The sequence below is a fragment of the Musa acuminata genome, chromosome BXJ1-5, assembly GCF_036884655.1.
Source record: "Musa acuminata AAA Group cultivar baxijiao chromosome BXJ1-5, Cavendish_Baxijiao_AAA, whole genome shotgun sequence".
Lineage (NCBI taxonomy): Eukaryota > Viridiplantae > Streptophyta > Magnoliopsida > Zingiberales > Musaceae > Musa > Musa acuminata.
In genome coordinates, this window is record NC_088331.1 from 20,815,536 (window position 1) to 20,831,162 (window position 15,627).

Consider the following 15,627-nt stretch of genomic DNA (forward strand, 5'->3'; position numbering starts at 1 on the left):
GAGAGGACGATGCGTTGAAGAATCAAACGAAGTGTCGAGGGACCAATGACATGCCGGACAACTTGGTTAATTGCTTAGGATTAATTGTCTCGATCGAAGTTTTGTTTTAAGTGTGTAGGAGTAACTACGATGAAAATAAGATATGCAGCAGGAGTTGCGCCGGAGTCAAGACAATGATCACGTTGGGAGTTCGAGAGTTCGACGGAAGTTCGGACAGTCGTCGGAGGTTCTACGGGAACAAATCCGAGAAGTCCATGAGCTTGCCAAAGAAGCTCGTCGGAACTCGCCAAGTGGATCGTCGTAAGTCTAGGAGTTTGCCGGAAGTCCGTAGGAGCATCACCGAGGGTTCATCGGATGATCGACGGAAGTTCGCCGGAAGCTCACCGAAAGAAGTGATTAACGCACCGGAGCAAGTTGTAGTAAATGTCTTAGGAAATATCGTAGTTAGCACAATGATTAAGTTGGAAATGGGAGGTGATCCCATTAACTTAATCTTGGGGAAATTGGGCCCCTGAAAAACCCAAATTGGGCCGAATGGATCAACCTATTCAAATCCTGATTTCTGCCAGGCAGTTGAACCGCCCAAGCCAGGAGGTGGCACCACCTGGGCTAAGTCTCCGAGCGAGACTGGGCAGTGCAACCGCCCCAGCCAGGAGGTGGCACCGCCTGGGCTTAGTCTCCGAGCGAGACTGGGCGGTGCAACCTCCCCTAACAGAGGTGGCACCGCCTGAGCTCAGTCTTCGAGCTCTGGCAGGAGGTGCAACCGCCCTTGACAGGAGGTGGCACCGCCCAAAGGCTCAGTCTTCGAGCTCTACCAGGCGGTGCAACCGCTCCAGTCAAGAGGTGCAACCGCTAGATCCCGAAATTCCGGGAATTGACAGTTTTGAGCTCCAAATTCAAACTGGGTTGGGGCCTATAACTACCCCACCCATTCAACACTGAAAGGGCACTGAATATACACCGAAATCCTGATCTTGTTCTATGATTTTTAGAGCTCAAAATTATTGTAAATGCCAAAAGTTCTTCTCTCTCTTTTCTTCCAAGTTCTGAGCTTTAAAAAGATGAGAGAAAATTCTGTAAGGGTTGTCTTTTAAGCCCGTCAAAAGGAGTGAAACTGTAAAAGGGTGGTTGGCCTTTGCCTATTGAAGAAAGGCCTCTAGTTGATGTCGGTGACCTCGTCGGTGGAGCAAGCCAAAAGTGGAGTAGGTCAAGATTGACCGAACCACTCTAAATCTCGGTTTGCATTTACTTTGAGCATATTATCTTTACTGCAAACCTCCTCTAAAGCTTACTGCTTTCTGCACATATACGATCGGGTTTCAAGCTTTGCACTTTTCGAATCGGCGTTTAGACGTAAATCAGTTTTATCATACGATCATCATATTTCAGTTTGTGCTTACGTTTTGATTTCTATCATAACTACAAACTGCCTTTTATATCCTTGCTTTAACTGCATCTCGCTTAATCAAAAGTTAAAGTGATTTACGAATTGGCTTTCTTATCGAAATCACTTTTATTGAACGAACGCAGTTTTTATTTTAATCGTAAAAGGTTTTCCGCTGCACTAATTCACCCCCCCCCCCTCTTAGTGCTCTTGATCCTAACACTGCGGACTTCCGGTAAACTCCTAGACTTGCGACGATCCACTTGGCGAGTTCCGACGAGCTTCTTTAGCAAGCTCATGGACTTCTCGGATTTGTTCCCGCAAAACCTCCAACGACTGTCCGAACTTCCGTTGAACTCTCGAACTCCCAACGTGATCATTGTCTTGATTCCGGCGCAACTCCTGCTACATATCTTACTTTCATCGTAGTTAATCCTGCACACTTATCTCAACATATAGATTAGATAACAAATAACAATTGACTTCATCATCAAAATCCGAGATTCAATAGATACATGTTTTACTATTTAATTAACCTATATTTAGTTTTATTTTTTCAAAAAATAAATGTCCGATTTAACCAATGATTTTGTGAGTCAAGAAATACCGATTATCTTCACAAAAATGTATTAAGTATTTGGATGTCTCAATAAAGACCGGCATCGAGAATTCTAAACCAATGATTAGATCGAGAGAACTGTAGATATATACACCCTTCTCTCTTGTTTTCACTGTGGTTTTGGTATAGAGGAGGTTAAAAGTGTCTGCATTTTGTTTTGCACTTTCTCGAAATGTTATGTTTGTTGGAATCTTAAATTCAAAATTTTAGAATTTTAATTAGCTTTGAGAGTCCAAGTGGATTAGGTTAAAAACATAAACTTATACATAACTTATGTCTATTAAACGCATGAGATAGCAAATCGAAAGATAAATTTAGAAAGAATAGGGGATTAATGATTTGAGAAAAATGTAGAGGTGACAAAAAGATATTTTAGGTCAGTCTCTCTTGTATTTCTTATGTGTCTTTCCCATGAATTATTAAAGTTTTCACATTATTATAGTACGAGAGAAGGTATGATTTAGATGATACCTAATTCTAGTATTTTGTGACAATCACTAATAAAAAAAGGAATACAACAAATACAAAAGTGATCACAACAACAATAATCGATAAACACAAACTTTAATTGATTGGAAAATCGATTCAGATTTTCAAGAGTTCTTGCATATTTCAGTATTATTAAGATTTAATAAATAGTATTTTTAGATGTAAACAACTTTAAATATTTGGATGATAAGACTTGACAGAATTAGTTGTAAAAAATTTAAAAGTAATGTAAACGATGAAGAGGGATTTAATTCTTAAGAAAATAAGAAAAAAAAGCTATAATTTATGTATCATATATTTATTGATGAAAAATTTTAATGGATCCCAAAATAAAGTCTAAAAGACAAGTATGGTGCACCTTAGACTGGAAGAAAAGTATGATGGATATGATTGTGAATGTAAACAAACAATTATATTATATTATAGTATATTATATTATATTATATTATATTATATTATATTAAACTAATGATGTTCAGTTTGTGCAACAACAATATATATATATATATATATATATATATATATATATATATATCTGTGATTGAGTCGGATAAAATAGACGTTCACCCGATCCGAATCCGCTCTAACCCAAACCCGCTGTCCATGATAAACCCAAAAGAAAAGAACAAAAAGAAGAAATTGTCGCACCGCGGTGATCGTGCGCGCTCTCACCGACTCTACGGGCGCATGGAGACCTGACGATGCTGTTGTTGCCTCTATCTGTCGATCCATCTCGACCGTCGGATCGGAAACTAAACTAATATTTTGCTCCGCCATTGAGGCTCCCTTTTCCACCCCTTGCTTCCAAGGTCGGCGGCGTCGCCTGTCTCTCTTCTGTTCCCCCGTCTGCTGCCGCTCCTCCACTATCCCACAAGAGAGAGAGAGAGAGAGATGGATTCGGACGAAGGGAAACTGTTCATCGGTGGTATATCGTGGGAGACCACCGAGGAAAAGCTCAAGGATCACTTCGGAGACTACGGGGAGGTCCTCGACGCCATCATCATGAGGGACAAGGCCACCGGTCGGCCTAGGGGCTTCGGCTTCGTCGTCTTCGCCGATCCGTCCGTCCTCGATCGCGTCCTCCAGGACAAGCACTCCATCGATGGCCGCACCGTAAGCGTGCTCCCTTTTCCCTGTTTTCTCTCCATACACCTTTTTCTTTCTCTTGTTTCCTTCAATGTTTACTTGTTTTGGAAGGATTTTGTTGATTCTGGTTTTGTCTTGTTTGTATCCGATGTAAAAAATGTTTCTTGGTGAGAGGGGTTTTATTGGCTTCTTTGTCCATTGCTTAGATTTGTAGATCATTTGATGATTTGTGGTGGTTATATGCTTTCCTTTCTTAGATTTTTATGAGGATGCGCGAAATAGGGTTTTGTTAAATGGTTATTGATCATGCTAGCCATGAAATTCTCTTGTGATGTGAGAACTTGGGTTCTGTCTCGTTAATTTATGAACGTTTTTCTTGGTTTTCTTTCCTTTTTTAAATTCAAAGTTGGGCTTTTTTCTCCTTTGTATCTTCAGTATTTTGGACCACGAAATCGTAATGTTTATTGAGTATTTATTTCGTTCTTTTGACAAAAAAAGGTCTTTCTCTTGTTTATATTGTCTTTCTGACATTTTGGGATATCTATAACCTTTTTTGAGTCTGAAAGTTATTGCCTGTTCTGGTATGCCTATTTGTCTAGTGTGGATTACAATTACCTAAATTCTTCTGTCAGAGTGATATGTGAAGTCTGCTATAAACTGATTTTAGGGTTCTTGTTCTTTGTCATGTTACAAAACTAGCTGGTTTTTGTACTTCTGCAGCTTTCATGGTCCAAGTCTTGGCCACGGCATATCTGTTATGGCCTTTATGATGTGTTTGAAGTTGATTTGGTTCTAAAGTTGTTGGATGTTTGTAGAACTTTGGATAGGAATAAAAGCAGCTAATCTCGAATGTTGTGTATTTCTTCTTTATGCTTATGAATCATCTCGTTGCTTTTGATGTGTACTAACTTGTGTGGTATGGAGCTTAGCTGTTTCTCTCTATTCATGCCCCTTATGAATATGATGTGTAGTTGCTTTTCTTTTTGATAGTGCTTTGCACATCAGGCAGTATACTTCTTTGTTTTGGATTTGATGCATATTGATGAGAGTACTGATAGGACTTATTACCTCCCATCAGTGACATTTAACCAAGGGAAGATGATAATTTCCAAGAGAAATTTTAGGGGAGAAAGGTAAGACAAGAGATTAGAGAGGAAAAGAAAAGAGATTCGAGGGAGAAGAGACTATCAAATCCAACTAGCTTTTGTTAGGAAAGGGTCGGCACCAAGGAGGGGGGGGGGGAGGGTGAATTAGTGTAGTGGTAAAAATTACGTCGGTTCGAAAAACCTTCGTACGATAAAATCTGATTTCTATGAAAACCGTTTCGTAAAGGTAATAACTTTGAAAGTGCAAGGAGTGTAGGCGTAGTAAAAGCATAGTAAGAAGGAGAGGCAGTTTGCTTATAAAAGTAAATTGCAAGAAGTAAAGGCAAACCGGATTTTTGTAATGGTTCGGTTGTCGTGACCTACATTCACTTTGCCGATTCCTCTTTCGTTGAGACTACCGGCATCCACTATCGTTCTTCCTTTAATCGGCGAAGATCAACCTCCTTCTTACACCCTTCTTCTCCTTTTACCGGGTTTAGGAGACAACCCTTACAAGAACACACACTCCTCTCTAAACGAAATTCTAAAGTTAGATCTAGAAGAGGGATTTATCAAGTGATTTCTACAACGTTTTCTCACATTAAAACTCTTTGTGCTTGTCTTTGTTAACCAGGGATGAGAGGGGTATTTATAGGCTTCAAGTTGATTCAAACTTGGAGCCTAAAAAGGTCTCATCCTAGGTTTCCTGGGTACTGGCGACACCACCATCGTTCCTGGGCGGTACTACCGTTGCAAGATCTGCTACTGGGCGGTACCACTGCCGAACAGTATCATCGGCAGCATTGCTGTCGGCGGTACCATCGCCCAGATTTCCTGGGGTGATGTTCCCCAAGCGATGCCACCGTCGGCCAGGGTTTCAGCACCCTGGTTGGGCTTTAAATTTGGCCCAAACCAACCCACCTTCGGGCCCAGTTAGCCCCTAACAGAGTTGATGGGATTACCTCCCAATCACAACTCTAATTATGTGCTAACTATGATTCCTAAGACATAATCTAAGCAAGATAAGTCCGGTTTCTTCCGGCGATCTTCTGGCCAACTTCCAACGATCTCTCGGCAATTTTCTGGCGGACTCCTGGCAAGCTCCTAGATTTCACGACGATCTTCTTGGTGAGTTCCGACAAGGTTCTTTAGCAAGCACCAGGACTTCTCGGTCAATTCCGACAGAACTTTCGATGAACGACTTTCGACGAACTCTCGAACTTCCAACAAAATCACGCTCTTGACTCTGGGATTTCATTTTGCTTTATGCCTTGCTTTCGTAGTTAATCCTGCACACATAAAAATACACTTCGATCTAGACAATTATTACTAAGCATGAATCATGTCGTCCGGCATGTCATTGGTCCATCGATACTTCGTCCGATTTTTCGGCGCATCGTCCTCTCTTGTGGCTTATTGCTCAATCGGCCAGTTGACCTCCGCAACTCTGATATCATTGGCGCAATATTCGCTCTTCTTGGCCCAATGCCTGAATCCATGACCCGAAGCCTTCTGTCGATACGTCGACTGATCCTTCGACCCGACATCCAATCTTCTGACATGTTTCTCCGGCCCAACATAATTCTTCCTGCTTTAGTTGTCTCTCCCTAATCGAAGCACCCTGCGTCACTCAAAACCCATATTAAATCATAAACACTATCAATTGGTTTCATCATCAAAATTCGAGATTCAACAATCTCCCCCTTTTTGATGATGACAATCAATTGATGACGGAGTTAACCTTAACTCCCGGAGTTTAACCAAACTCCCCCTATCAATATGCCATATTGATAGAACTCTTGGATTCAAAAATCCAAACAACATGTTATCATAAACTTATGCATAACATCATCATACTTCTCCCCCTTGTCATCAACAAAAAGGAGAAGTCTACTTATTAAATGTTTAGACATACAAGTTCAAATCATTGCATAAAAAATATAATATCAAGTTTTATCATCATGCAATTTGTAAGCTAGAAAATTTAACAAGTGTTATATTATATTTAGAACATTCAAGCTATCAAGTTGTAGATATGCAAGGTAGTAAGATAGCATGTTCTACATCATACAAGCTAATGAATCTTACAACATTTAGAACATGCATAATCACTAAATCATCATAAATTTTAATGATGTGCAACATTACAAATTTTGCAAATTTGTATTTGTGCGTCTTGAGATTTGCAAGATAGCACTTCTTGCTTCTCTTTTAAGATGAGCAAGCTAGCAAGTTTGCTTCTTTTGCAATGTGCAAGTTTCCAAATTTTGTATCTTGAGCTAGCAATTTTTCTCCCCCTTTGTCGTTGTAAAAAAGAAGGGAAGAATACAGTTTTGTATCTCTTTTTCCCTTTACAATAATTTTCAAATCATGACAAAGGATGAATAATCAAAGAATCAAGTTATGAATGTCAAAACAATTTTTCATCATGAATATTTTATCATTGCATGCATCATTTTCATAAGTTGAAGTGTTACATGCATAATATCAAATCATCATTCATAATTACATTAATGTTTTAATCATTATTTCAATATGTTTGTGCATTATTATAGTTTGAATTTATAACATGCATAATTTTAAAATTTTACATATCATCCTTACTCTATGCATGATACTAAAAATAAATCAATCATCATATCATACATGATACTCAAAAGCTAGCAAATTTATATCATTTTAAAGCATCAAAACAATATCACGAGTATTTCATGCATTTATATCATCAATGTTTCAATTATTATTTTAATATGTTTGTGCATCATTATAGTTTTAATTTACAACATGTATAATTTTAAAACTTTACATATCATCCTTACTCCTATGCATGATACTAAAAATAAATTAATCATCATATCATACATGATACTCATAAGCTAGCAAATTTATATCATTCTAAAGCATCAAAACAATATCATGAGTATTTCATGCATTAATATCATTAATGTTTCAATCATTATTTCAATCATAAAAAATGAACGATCAAGTCTAAAATTCAAGAGATCAAGATTATATTCCGGAAAATGTATAAGAAGAATTTATGCATTTGAAATATCTAACAGGTCTAAGTTTCTCATTTAAGCTAGTAATTTTCTTTCTCCCCTTTGTTATTTTAGACAAGAAAGAAATAGAGTGGAAGAATACAAATACATGTTAGATCTTACACATCATGTCATGGAAGATAATAATATCAAATCATGAATACCACAAGACATGATTTATTTAATCAAATCTTTTCTTTTTATAAATAGCAAAAAGAAACATAGGAGATCAAATGATACAATATCTTGATTTATGCATAAGAAATCTCAAGTTATAAATCTCGAAAATTCAAGATAAAGCTCATTCAAATTCAAATCGTCAAATCAAAATCATTTTCAAGAGATTCTAAGAATAAAGATAGGTTCATTAGTCTCTCCTTTTTTAAAAATCGATAAAGTAGAGAAATTTTTTAAGGAGAAAGCTTTCTTCTTTTTAGTGATTCAATTCATAAGATTGATTTCATAGATGTATGTCTTTTTCATTTTTGTCAAATAAAAACATGCATCAACGTTTAGGATCGAAAAGTATATTTCGTTATAAAAACCATCAAGACCAAAAAAGTATAATATATTAAACATAAGGCTTCTTTAAACAAGAGATTTGATTTATCATTTTAATTCCAATGATAATATATTTGCCTTTTTATGTGTTTCATTTTAAGTGATTGATTTCATATAAGCATACTCAAGTTTTTCGTATGAAACCCATACATCAACGTTTAAAACGGAAAGATCAAAAATCATCAAGATCAAAGAGTGTAATATATAATACCAAAACATATGATTTCAAATCATTATTTCAAGTCCTCATGCATAAAAATCATCAAACATGATGCAAATATTTATTTTCAAAACATTCATCATGATAAGGCATACAAGCCAAAGAAAACATAAAGCATATTCATCAATCATGGTTTCATTGAGCATAAAACATTTTCAAACAAAATCAAAAATCAATACGAAAATCATCAAGATATACATTATTTCTTCTTGAAAAACATACGTAGGATTATCATTAGATTTAAATCTAACATTTTATTCCTTTAACATAAAACATGTAATTTTCATTATCATTTTTAAAATTACTAGCATGATAAGCATGATCCTATTTTATTTTTGCATTTTTCATTACATCATTAAACATGTAAATTTCAAGAAAAATAATTAAACTAAATTAAAAATAACTCATTAAAAGCATCATGTAATTTCGAAATAAATTAAAGGAGTTTCGTTTGAGTTGTTTACCTCATTGTAAAATGCCGTTAAGGCGTAGTTTGCCACCTCGCCTTTGTTGATTTTCTTCTTGTCTTCGGAGGAGCTCGATTCATCCCAAAGTTCTTTCCTCTTCTTGCGTTCATAGCAAGTAGTTGCGTTTTTTTTGTTCTTTAATTTTTGTTTCATTAACTTTATAAATTTTATTAGTAGTTCAAGTTCACCATCACTTGAGCATATGCTCGAGTGGTCTTCATGTGTTCTAAATGCCAAATCCTTCCTATTCTTTGGAAGGTTGTTCTTGAGTTCATCACGTGCATTGCACATCATTTCATAGGTCATTAGAGACCCGATGAGTTCTTCGATCAAAAAAGTATTCAAATTTTTTGATTCTTGTATAACAGTTATTTTCGAATCCCAAATTTTAGAGAGTGAGCGTAAAACTTTATTCACAAGTTCAAGATTCGAAAAACTTTTACTAAGAGCTTTTAAACAATTGACGACATCCGTAAAACGGGTGTACATGTCAACAATGGTTTCGTTCGGCTTCATTCGAAAAAGTTTAAAATCATGCATTAAAAAGTTGATTTTCGAATTTTTAACTTTGCTAGTGCCTTCATGTGTGATTTCGATAGTGCGCCATATGTCAAAAGTCGTTTCGCACATAGATCCAGCCATTTCGAGAGTGAGTCATATGCATGAAAAAGTTTAAAATCATGCATTAAAAAGTTTAAAATCAACCAAGAAGTAGCTAATAAAACCCTTTAAGATTATAATAAATCCCACCTAGCCGCCTCTATCCTATAAAGAAGAGTGGCTAGGGTTTATATTTGGGTCTTTGGGCTTCTTAGTCGTCGCCCCCTTTTACTGGGTTGGTTAGTTAGGGTTAAGGGCATAAGGGGTAACTCATTTAGGAAGCAGCCCCTAGGGCTAGGGTTTGGAGCCCTATATAAGCAAGTAGCTTCCATCTCTTTAGGAATAAGATCTATCTACAATTGAAGCCATTTGGCAAACTTCTAGGAGGGACCCGATTAAACTCAGTTTTATCTAAGGCGCAAAACAAGGTATCCATAGCCTTTGCATTTAGAGAAAAAGTCTTCTTTTTCAAATCATTCCAATGGTTCATTGGAAGAGAAGACATTTGAAAACCAAATTCGACTATGTGCCATAAATCAAGATTCAATGAAAGCAAGAAAACTCTCATTCGAGTTTTTCAATAAGTGTAGTCCATCCCATTGAAAAAGGGAGGACGAATGAGAGAGTGACCCTCTTGGAAGTCGAAAATAGTTATTTCTCTTTGAGTGTTACCAAATGAGAAAACAAGGCTCTGATACCAACTGTTAGGAAAGGGTCGGCACTAAGAGGGGGGGTGAATTAGTGCAGCGGTAAAAATTACGTCGGTTCGAAAAACCTTCGTACGATAAAATTTGATTTATACGAAAACCGTTTCGTAAAGGTAATAACTTTGAAAGTGCACGGAGTGTAGGCGTAGTAAAAGCATAGTAAGAAGGAGAGGTAGTTTGCTTATAAAAGTAAATGGCAAGAAGTAAAGGCAAATCGGATTTTTATAGTGGTTCGATCGTCATGACCTACATCTACTTCGTCGATTCCTCTTCCGTCGAGGCTATCGGCATCCACTATCGATCTTCCTTTAATCGGCGAAGATCAACCTCCTTCTTACACCCCTCTTCTCCTTTTATCGGGTTTAGGAGACAACCCTTACAAGCACATACACTCCTCTCTAAACAGAATTCTAAAGTTAGATTTAGATGAGAGATTTCTCAAGTGATTTCTATAGCGTTTTCTCACTTTAAAACTCTTAGTGCTTGTCTTTGTTAACCAAGGATGAGAGGGGTATTTATAGGCTTCAAGTTGATTCAAACTTGAAGCCTAAAAAGGTCTCATCCCAGGTTTCCTGGGTACTGGCGGTACCATCGCTGTTCCTGGGCGGTACTACCGCCGCAAGATCTGCTACTGGGCGGTACCACCGCCTAGATTTCCTGGGGTGATGTTCCCCAGGTGGTGCCATCGTCGGCCAAGGTTTCAGCACCCTGGTTGGGCCTTGAATCCGGCCCAAACCAGCCAACCTTCGGGCCCAATTGGCCCCTAACAGAGCTGATGGGATTATCTCCCAATCACAACTTTAATTATGTGCTAACTACGATTTCTAAGACATAATCTAAGCAAGATAAGTTCGGTTTCTTCCGGCGAGCTTCTGGCGAATTTTCGATGATCTCTCGGTAATGTTCCGACAAACTCTCGGCAAGCTCTTGGACTTCACGACGATCTTCTTGGCGAGTTCCGACGAGCTTCTTTAGCAAGCTCCAGGACTTCTCGGTCAATTCCGGTAGAACTTCCGACGAACGTCCGGACTTTCGACGAACTCTCGAACTCCCAACGAAATCGTATTCTTGACTTCGGGACTTCATTTTGCTTTATGTCTTGCTATCATAGTTAATCCTGCACACATAAAAATACACTTCGATCTAGACAATTATTACTAAGCATGAATCATGTCGTCCGGCGTATCATTGGTCCATCGACGCTTCGTCCGATTCTTCGGCGCATCGTCCTCTCTTGCGGCCTATTGCCCAATCGGCCAGTTGACCTCTGCAACTCCGATATCTTTGGCGCAATATCCGCTCTTCTTGGCCCGATGCCCGAATCCATAGCCCAAAGTCTTCTGTCGATACGTCGACCGATTCTTCGGCCCGACGTCCAATCTTCTGACATGTTTCTTCGGCCCAACATGATTCTTCCTGCTTTAATTGTCTCTCCCTAATCGAAGCATATTGCGTCACTCAAAACGCAGATTAAATCATATACACTATCAATTGATTTCATTATCAAAATTCGAGATTTAACAGCTTTTACCTGCTTATATATCTGTATATATAATATTTCTATTAGATGACTTTAGAACCCCTAAAATCACATGTATTAATTGGAAAATATTAAGACTAATCTAACCCTACTCATCTTGACTTATATACATTCTAGATTGGACTTTGAAAACCTCTGTTACTACTAAAAATAATGATGAAATTACATTAACATCCATATGTAGGAACTGGCACAGTTGACCAAATAATCCCTTACCAAGTGAGGTTTATGGATGTTGCCTGAATGATATCCTAGGGTTGCACAACACCTCAGCATGGTTGACCAGTGCAAGCATTTTGTGGGCTCCATTAGATTCCATGGATGCTGACATGGATGATATCTTTTGAGCTTTAATTGAGCTCATCAGCAGTCTAGTTCAGGATGAAGATGAAATTAAGTCATGCTCATTATGCTTAAAGCCTTGTTGGATAAATTTATCCCTCTAGGACCTCCAAAATCATATGATCAATGGTGGGTTGAGGGTGAAATAGGTCCATAGAGCTCTAGGTTGATATGACCTGGATTGAGTAGAGAATGCATCATAACAAAAATTTTGGTTTAGATGAGCTAGGTATGTTTATATCCATCTATTACTTTTATGATTACATCATTGCTTGTATCAATTAGTCTATGGTGGTTAAGAATCTCGATCGATTGATTAGCCTTGGAATGTATTGAGCATGGGCTAAGCTATTCTTTGATGCTTACTGTCTATCAATTATCATTTATCACACACATTTGCCATTTTGATGAGTATCTTCAAGCACGAACACGGTGGTTTAGATGGCATACCATGTCCGACACGTGTCCAACACAGATTCGTCACTAACACGATCGGTCATATGTCTAGCAGTGTCTTTTTTTTTTTTAATTCGATTATATATGATGCTTGCATGTCAGACTCGAGATTTCTCAGCAATCACATGCGGAGGCATTGTGAAACCTTTGAAATCCTTCTTCCTCATTGGTTTTCCTTCTTCACCAACAAAGCCTCTGCCCTGCCCCACCTGTGAAAGAGGCAGGCTCTACCCTCGCTCCAAGCGCCTCTTAGACCACTACTACCCATCAACCACCTCTGCTCCAACTCTTGAGTGGCTTCTCAACAAAGCAAACCCTTCTTCCTCGGCGAAGTGAAGCCTCTACCCCGCCTTGAGCACCCCTAGTCCACCATCGGGGTCTAGCGAAGCTTGTGCCCGAGTGAAGGCTATGCCCCACATGTGCCCCATCAGCATCTTCACTGATGTCCGATCGGCATCCTATGCCACCTGCCCCTTAGCGCCCCACCTATGTCACTAGCGAAGCCTTTGTCGTCGTGTAGTTGGGCCCTTTGCCCCGAGTACCCCACCTATGATCCGACGGCCATCATGCGCTATCGGGCTTCGCCTCAAGCATTCCTTTGTCATCGTGCACAGCTTCTTCATCAGCTGTGCTGTGTCGCAAGGTTTGTTTAGATTTTTTTACTACTAAAAACACTTATTTTTATTATTAACATTATTATTAACCCATTTTATTTATTTTATTTTTTAATGTAAGGTTTTTTTATTGCTTATATTAAATTGTTATAATAATTTTAGTAAACTATAAAATATAACTATTTGAGTAATATATATTGTATTATATAAAACTCATGTTAATCGAATATATATATAATATATATTCGATTAACATGAGTTTTATATAATACAATATATATTACTCAAATAGTTATAGTTTATATATATATATATATATATATATATATATATACACATACACACACGTGTCCTCATCGTGTTCGTGTCGTATCGTGCCGGTGTCCCATGTTCATGTTTGTGCTTCTTAGGTATCTTGAATCCTTGTGTCTTACCTATGATGCTCCACATACATACTCAGTTGATACATATTATTGCTTTTCATGATGATTTATCTTCTAATATTAGAAAAAATTTGTTACAGAATCATTATTTATGAATTGCATTTATTATGGGTTTCCTCTACATCTTAATTTGATCTCCAGGTGGAAGCTAAAAGGGCCCTTTCAAGAGAAGAGCAGCAAACATCTGCTAGATCAGGAAACCCTGTTGTTGGGAGGTCAGTTGGAACAACTGCTGGTGCAAACATAAGGACCAAGAAGATATTCGTTGGAGGGTTGCCTCCGACTCTAACTGAGGATGGATTTCGTGAGTACTTTGAGTCCTATGGTCCTGTGACCGATGCAGTTGTGATGTATGATCAAAACACACATCGTCCTCGTGGCTTTGGGTTCATCTCTTTTGATTCAGAGGATACTGTTGATAAAGTTCTTCAGAAGTCCTTTCATGATCTGGATGGCAAGCTTGTGGAAGTCAAACGTGCCCTTCCTAAAGATGCAAATCCAAACACTGGCAGTGGTCGGTCAATGGGAAGTGGGCCCTATCAACCCTATGGTGGTTCAAGTGGTAACACTAGTTCTTATGATGGTACGCCGGATGCTAATAGGTATGCACAACCTCAAGCAGCAGGTGGTGGGTATCCAACTTACGGTTCCTCTGGCTATGGCACTCCTGGTTATGGGTATGGAGCAGCTAACAATGGTGTTGGTTACGCGGGTTATGGTGTTGGGGGCTATGGAAATGCTACTGTTGGGTATAGTGGACCTGCTGGGGCCTATCCAAATCCGAATGTTCCAGCTGCTGGCTATGTAGGTGGCAACCCAGGCGCTCAGAGGAACCTTTGGAGTAATCAAGCTCCAACTGGTTATGGTTCTGCAGGCTATGGGGGAGGCACAACTTATGGTCCAGCCTCTTCATGGAATGCTTCAGCATCAAGTGTTGGATCTGGTGCAGCACCAACTGGTCAAGGTGGAACACCTGGATACGTGAGTCAGGGTTATGGTTATGGTACATATGGAGGGTCAGAAGGGCCTTATGGTAATCAAGGTGGCTATGGGTCTTCTGGTGGACGCCCAGTTTCTAATCCTTCAGGCAATTCAGGTGATCAAGGAGTAGGTTCTGCTTACATGGCTGGTGGTTATGGGGATGCTAATGCAGGCGCAGGTTATCCAAATTCTTGGAGGTCTGACCCTTCACCCTATGGAGTTACTCAGGCAAATGGGCCCCCTGGCGGCCCAGTAAGTTATGGAGGTGGTTATGGAGGTTCTCAGGGCAGGCAAGCCCAGCAGCAGTAACTGCAGAAGGATTTCAGTTCCAACTAGGGGTATTCAAGAACGAGGAATGCCTTCTTTCTTTTGCAGCTAATGCCCCTCTCTTATGTTTCATGGGCCATTGTGTCCAGCTTTTGGCAAAGGGAAGAAAAAGATCTATCCCGGGTTGGACTGCTTGGTCTCAGTAGTTAAACTGCAATTCTCTTCCTAGTATAAAATAAGTAGTAGTTCTGAGGAGTAGTGGGTACCTCATATTATTGTTCTAGAAGCTTCCAGTTCTCAAGTTTGGTGTGATTTGATGTGTTATTCCGCAGCTATATTTCTAGAACTTTTATACCCTAGCTTTGCCTCTAGTTACAAGCTAGAGTAGCTTATAGGCCTTTATTATGTTGTGTTTGGATAATGTAGTTAACTATAATATCTGTGATATTGGCTTTAGTATTCTATTTAGCACTTGGTAGTACTGGGAATGTTGTATGTTTTGTTAGTTATACTGCTTAGCACTAGCTATGTTCTTTTATGGTGAGTATAGGTTTAAAGATGTGTTATGTTTCTTGCTTCCAGATATCTGACGGTTGTTGTAGGGATGTATTCCCATCGAAGTTACATCAGTAGCTTTGATGTAAGATAAGAGTAGGGATATAAAGACTAGTGGAGGCATCTTGGATGGAATTAACTGTTGTTTGAGTAGGGAATATGCCAATGGT

General features: G+C 38.7%; 1 protein-coding gene across 1 annotated transcript; it reads left to right on the forward strand.

Moving 5' to 3' along the window:
• Positions 1–3,278: 3,278 nt before the first annotated feature.
• LOC135674056 (heterogeneous nuclear ribonucleoprotein 1-like) lies at positions 3,279–15,370 on the forward strand. The gene is made up of 2 exons (XM_065183487.1): positions 3,279–3,605; positions 13,796–15,370. Exons 1-2 carry the CDS (start codon positions 3,384–3,386, stop codon positions 14,942–14,944), a joined length of 1,371 nt encoding a protein of 456 aa, XP_065039559.1. The 5' UTR covers positions 3,279–3,383; the 3' UTR covers positions 14,945–15,370.
• Positions 15,371–15,627: the final 257 nt, after the last annotated feature.

Coding starts and splice junctions, on each gene's coding strand:
- LOC135674056 (XM_065183487.1), top strand. CDS start 3,384: ATGGATTCGGACGAAGGGAAACTGTTCATCGGTGGTATATCGTGGGAG. Junction 3,606..13,795: donor ACTCCATCGATGGCCGCACC/GTAAGCGTGCTC, acceptor TTTGATCTCCAG/GTGGAAGCTAAAAGGGCCCT.